At 37.9% G+C, this 6027-nt stretch overlaps 1 protein-coding gene across 1 annotated transcript; it reads right to left on the bottom strand.

The window, feature by feature from the left end:
* Positions 1-877: 877 nt before the first annotated feature.
* LOC112085032 lies at positions 878-2468 on the bottom strand. The gene is made up of 2 exons (XM_024153993.1): positions 1377-2468; positions 878-981 (listed from the first exon to the last, which is right to left on the bottom strand). Exons 1-2 carry the CDS (start codon positions 2323-2325, stop codon positions 974-976), a joined length of 957 nt encoding a protein of 318 aa, XP_024009761.1. The 5' UTR covers positions 2326-2468; the 3' UTR covers positions 878-973.
* Between the last annotated feature and the right edge of the window lie 3559 nt (positions 2469-6027).

Genomic DNA, 6027 nt, shown 5'->3' with positions numbered 1-6027 from the left:
GTTTCTTTCCTCATAGAACCCTTGATTCTCAATGAACTTCACATCCCTTGATACTAACACCCTCCTTGTCTCAGGAATGTAACATTTGTAGCCCTTCTGATTAATAGAATAGCCAATGAACATCCCTTTTGTACTTCTTGCTTCAAGTTTGTTCCTTTGTTCCCCTGGTACTAAGACAAAACAAACACAACCAAATACTTTTAGATAATCGATTGATGGTTTGGATTGGTTTAATACCTCAAATGGGGAAGAATCTTGGAGGATTCTAGTGGGAAGCCTATTGATCAGATAGCAGGCCGTGACTACAGCATCTCCCCAAAATCTTTTGGGCACGTTCATATGAAACATTAGGGACCTGGCCACCTCCATAAGATGCCTATTCTTCCTCTCAGCAACTCCATTTTGCTGAGGAGTGTAAGGGCAGCTCGTTTGGTGCACTATACCATGCTGAATAAGGTGTTGTCTAAAGGCTTGGCTTGTGTATTCTCCACCATTATCTGATCTAAACACTTTGATCTTAGCATTATAATGGTTAGTTACATACTTTTGAAAGTTCATAAAAGCCTCTAGCACCCTATCTTTAGATGGCAACAATGTTATCCAAGTGTATTTAGACTTCTCATCAATAAAGGTAACAAAATATTTATGATTTTCTCTAGACATGCAAGGAGAGGTCCACACATCAGAATGAACTAAATCAAAACAGTTCTCATATATGGTAGATGATTTAGGAAAGACAGTTCTACAATGTTTGCCTAAAATACACGCCTCACAAGCATTGTTTTCAAATTTAACATTAGGCAACATCAAGTTCAAAGATCTATGATGGGGATGACCTAATCTAGCATGCCACAAAGCATTATTCTCAACAGCAGAACTAAAGACAAAAGCATTAGATAAAGAGGATGGCTCAGTATCTTTTAGAACATAAAGACCATCCTTCGTTATTCCTTGTCCGAGAAGCTTACTTGACTCAATATCCTGAAAGAAAACCTCATTAGGACTGAATATAGCATAACAATTTAGATCAGTAGTTGCTTTCTTAATAGACAACAGGTTAGATGTGAATGAGGGCATGTAAAATGCTTTAGACTGTTTATCAAATAGCTTAAGATCACCAATGCCTTCTATCTTAACCTTTTCACCATTAGCAATAATCACATTTCCTAATGCAGGTTTCATGTTACTAATCAGTTTAGCATCACTAATCATATGATGGCTAGCTCCAGAATCAACAATAAGTGGTTTATCACTTTTCAAGGCATGATTAGCAGAATGATTTTCTAAAGAATGATCATGCACAACAGTATTAGCGATCTGATTAGTCAAGTTGTGATTGTGTAATGCATGAAAGCTAAAGGCTTTAATCGGTTTACCAGACTCTTTAAGAGCCTTAATGAGAGCATCCAGGTCTGATTTCTTCACATATTCAGCTGAGGCCCTCATAGCAACACCTTCCTTCTCACGGTCTGAGGGACCAGCCTCCTCATGAGCATGAGCTTCATTCGCCCTTGGCTTCCTCTGGTCCTTGCGGCTTTGCTTGAGATGTGGGTACAAAATCCAGCACTTGTTCTTCAAGTGACCCTTCTTTTTACAGTGCTCACATACCCACACTTCACGCTCCTCACCACCATAAGAACCCTTGTTGGCCGCTACAGCTTCACTCTTGTTAGCCATCACCAAGTCACTACCTTTGTTACCAAGGAGACCCAAAGAGCCTTGTTCCTTCTGGATCTGAGAGCAAACTTCCTCCAGGCTTGGTAGAGTCTTGGATCTGAGCATGTGCTTCACCAGATCATTGTAAGTTGGATTCAGGACCATGAGAAGAGCGAAGACCTTATCTTGCTCTCTTCTTTCATTAAGAGTCTCAGCATCAACAGTGGCTGGTCTCAGCATCTCAAGCTCTGCCCAAAGAGATCTGAATCTACCAAAGAAGGTGTTAAAGTCCAGATCTCCTTGGTGGAGGCTGTTTATTGCCTTCTTAACCTCAAAAACTCTAGTGAGATTACATGTGTTTCCAAACACATTCTTCAAAGTATCCCACAACTCCTTTGCACTCTCACAATAGGAGTAAGATTCCAACACAGGGATATCCAAAGCACCATGGAGAATAGCTAGAACCGCCTGGTCTTCCTGATACCACTCATCAGAATCAGTCACAGCCGGCTTCTTTGCTCCCTCCTTAGATTCGCCACTCTTGGCATCTTCAACATGATGCCATAGCTTCCTTCCACACAACACAGCCTTAGCTGTTCTTGCCCAAAGCAGATAGTTGTCTGCTCCTTTGAGAACAATAGGTAGAGCCTGAGCTTTGTTTCCCTCCATAGCAACAGTAGCAACACAGATTAACAGAGAAAGAAGAGAAAGTTTGAGTCTTTCGCAAGAACAGGGGTTGTACGGACGTTTTCTGGGTTTAGAACACAGAACAAGCGGTTTTGGAGATGAGATTAGAGAGAAAACAAGAGAAATAAGCCACCAGATTCAGCAACCTGGCTCTGATACCATGAGAGAATAGATGATTACAGCGGATTAATAAGATGATTAAGAGATTAAGAGAGATTGTGTTGAGAGATTAGAGAAGAATCCGATAATGAAGAGAGAATAGAGAGAGGTTGGTGAGAAAGAGATGATTCTCATTTCTTAGAAAAACAATTACAGAGAGTATACAGCTATATAAAGTAAAAGAGCAACAAGAATATTCTCTAGATTCCTAAGCTATAGTCCAAAAGAGGAAAAAGCAAAAGTAAAAAGTAAAGCTACTTTTCCAACGGTCATGAGAGGATAAGATCCAGCTGTGGGGCGCCTTTCTCTCCTTCCTTAAACGGTGATACAAGATAATGCAAGAAGAGAAAGGCTTCTCTAGGTTACTTGATGAAGAAGCAACTCCAAATGGTGACCTTGTACGGATCTGTACGGACTTGTACGGACACCTCTGATGAGAGAGCTCAATATTGAATATAATGATCTCTCTTGATTAACATGCATCACTTATACCATTTTGGATCAGAATACAACTTTACTTAAACAGAGTCCCAGTTTTCTGATTTGGGATCAGAATATGACTTTTCCTAAATAGAGTCCTAGTTTTCTGATTTTCATATGAGAGATTAGGTGTATCTAAAGGAATAAGAAAACATGTAAGTGATGCATCTCCTTCCAAATTTAAGTAATCCTTTGGATACACCTAATCTCTCATATGAAAATCAGAAAACTAGGACTCTCTTTAGGAAAAGTCATATTCCTAAAGAGAGTCCCAGTTTTCTGTTTTTCATAAGAGATATTGGGTGTGTCCAAAGGAATAAGAAAACATGTAAGTGATGCATCTCCTTCCGAATTGAGGATTATCTACTTCCTATTTCTATTCTCAGAACTCCCCCATGTCAATATAGTGACATTTGGGATCACAATTTGACTTTTCCTAAAGAGAGATTGGGTGTATCCAAAGGAATAAAAAAACATGAAAGTGATGCATCTCGTTCCAAATTTAGGATTCTCTACTTCCTATTTCTATTCTCAGAACTCCCCTTTGTCAATATAGTTCCATTTGGGATCAGAATATGACTTTTCCTAAAGAGAGTCCCAGTTTTCGGATTTTCATAAGATATATTGGGTGTATCCAAAGGAATAAGAAAACATGTAAGTGATGCATCTCCTTCCAAATTTAGGATTCTCTACTGCCTATTTCTATTCTCAGAACTACCCCTTGTCAATATAGTTCCATTTGGATTAAAAAGGTGACTTTTCCTAAAGAGAGTCCCAGTTTTCCGTTTTTCATAGGAGATATTGGGTGTGTCCAAAGGATTATGAAAACATGTAAATGATACATCTCCTTCCACAATTAGGAGTCTCTACTTCCTATTTCTATTCTCAGAACTCCCCTTTGTTAGTATAGTTCAATTTGGGATCAGAATATGACTTTTCCTAAAGAGAGTCCTAGTTTTCTGTTTTTCATAGGAGAGATTGGGTGTATCCAAAAGAATAAGAAAACATGTAAGTGATGCATCTCCTTCCACATTTAGGATTCTCTACTTCCTACTTCTATTCTCAGAACTCCCCCATGTCAATATAGTGCCATTTTGGATCAGAATATGACTTTTCCTAAAGAGAGTCCCAGTTTTCTGATTTTCATAGAAGAAATTGGGTGTATCCAAAGAAATAAGAAAACATGTAAGTGATGCATCTCCTTCCAAATTTAGGATTCTCTACTGCCTATTTCTATTCTCAGAACTCCCCCTTGTCAATATAGTTCCATTTGGATTAAAAAGGTGACTTTTCCTAAAGAGAGTCCCAGTTTTCCGTTTTTCATAGGAGATATTGGGTGTGTCCAAAGGATTATGAAAACATGTAAATGATACATCTCCTTCCACAATTAGGAGTCTCTACTTCCTATTTCTATTCTCAGAACTTCACTTTGTTAATATAGTTCCATTTGGGATCAGAATATGACTTTTCCTAAAGAGAGTCCTAGTTTTCTGTTTTTCATAGGAGAGATTGGGTGTATCCAAAAGAATAAGAAAACATATAAGTGATGCATCTCCTTCCACATTTAGGATTTTCTACTTCCTACTTCTATTCTCAGAACTCCCCCATGTCAATATAGTGCCATTTGGGATCAGAATATGACTTTTCCTCTAGAGAGTCCCAGTTTTATGATTTTCATAAGAGATATTGGGTGTATCCAAAGGAATAAGAAAACATGTAAGTGATGCATCTCCTTCCAAATTTAGGATTCTTTACTGCCAATTTCTATTCTCAGAACTCCCCCATGTCAATATAGTGCCATTTGGGATCAGAATATGACTTTTCCTAAAGAGAGTCCCAGTTTTATGATTTTCATAAGAGATATTGGGTGTATCCAAAGGAATAAGAAAACATGTAAGTGGTGCATCTCCTTCGAAATTTAGGATTCTCTACTGCCTATTTCTATTCTCAAACTCCCCATTGTCAATATAGTTCCATTTGGATTAAAAAGGTGACTTTTCCTAAAGAGAGTCCCGGTTTCCGTTTTTCATTGGAGATATTGGGTGTGTCCAAAGGATTATGAAAACATGTAAATGATACATCTCCTTCCACAATTAGGAGTCTCTACTTCCTATTTCTATTCTCAGAACTCCCCCTTGTCAATTATAGTGCCATTTTGGATCAGAATATGACTTTTCCTAAAGAGAAAACCAGAATTCTGATTTTCATAGAAGAAATTGGGTGTATCCAAAGGAATAAGAAAACATGTAAGTGATGCATCTCATTCCAAATTTAGGATTCTCTACTTCCTATTTCTATTTTTCAGAACTCCCCTTTGTCAATATAGTTCCATTTGGGATAAAAAGTTGACTTTTCCTAAAGAGAGTCCCAGTTTTCTGTTTTTCATAGGAGAGATTGGGTGTATCCAAAGGACTATGAAAACATGTAAGTGATGCATCTCCTTCCAAATTTAGGATTCTCTACTTCCTATTTTTATTCTCAGAACTCCCCTTTGTCAATATAGTTCCATTTGGGATCAGAATATGACTTTTCCTAAAGAGAGTCCTAGTTTTCTGTTTTTCGTAGGAGAGATTGGGTGTATCCAAAAGAATAAGAAAACATGTAAGTGATGCATCTCCTTCCACATTTAGGATTCTCTACTTCTTATTTCTATTCTCAGAACTCCCCCTTGTCAATATAGTTCCATTTGGGATCAGAATATGACTTTTCCTAAAGAGAGTCCTAGTTTTCTGTTTTTCATAGGAGAGATTGGGTGTATCCAAAAGAATAAGAAAACATGTAAGTGATGCATCTCCTTCCACATTTAGGATTCTCTACTTCTTATTTCTATTCTCAGAACTCCCCCTTGTCAATATAGTTCCATTTGGGATCAGAATATGACTTTTCCTAAAGAGACTCTTAGTTTTCTGTTTTTCATAGGAGAGATTGGGTGTATCCAAAAGAATTAGGAAACATGTAAGTCATGCATCTCCTTCCACATTTAGGATTCTCTACTTCTTATTCCTACTCTCAGAACTACCCCTTGTCAATATAGTTCCATTGGGA

This window comes from Eutrema salsugineum, unplaced genomic scaffold, assembly GCF_000478725.1.
Source record: "Eutrema salsugineum unplaced genomic scaffold, Eutsalg1_0 scaffold_353, whole genome shotgun sequence".
Taxonomy (NCBI): domain Eukaryota; kingdom Viridiplantae; phylum Streptophyta; class Magnoliopsida; order Brassicales; family Brassicaceae; genus Eutrema; species Eutrema salsugineum.
The sequence above is the reverse complement of the archived record's forward strand: the minus strand, read 5'-3'. Positions and strand labels throughout refer to the sequence as shown.

Coding starts and splice junctions, on each gene's coding strand:
- LOC112085032 (XM_024153993.1), bottom strand. CDS start 2,325: ATGGAGGGAAACAAAGCTCAGGCTCTACCTATTGTTCTCAAAGGAGCA.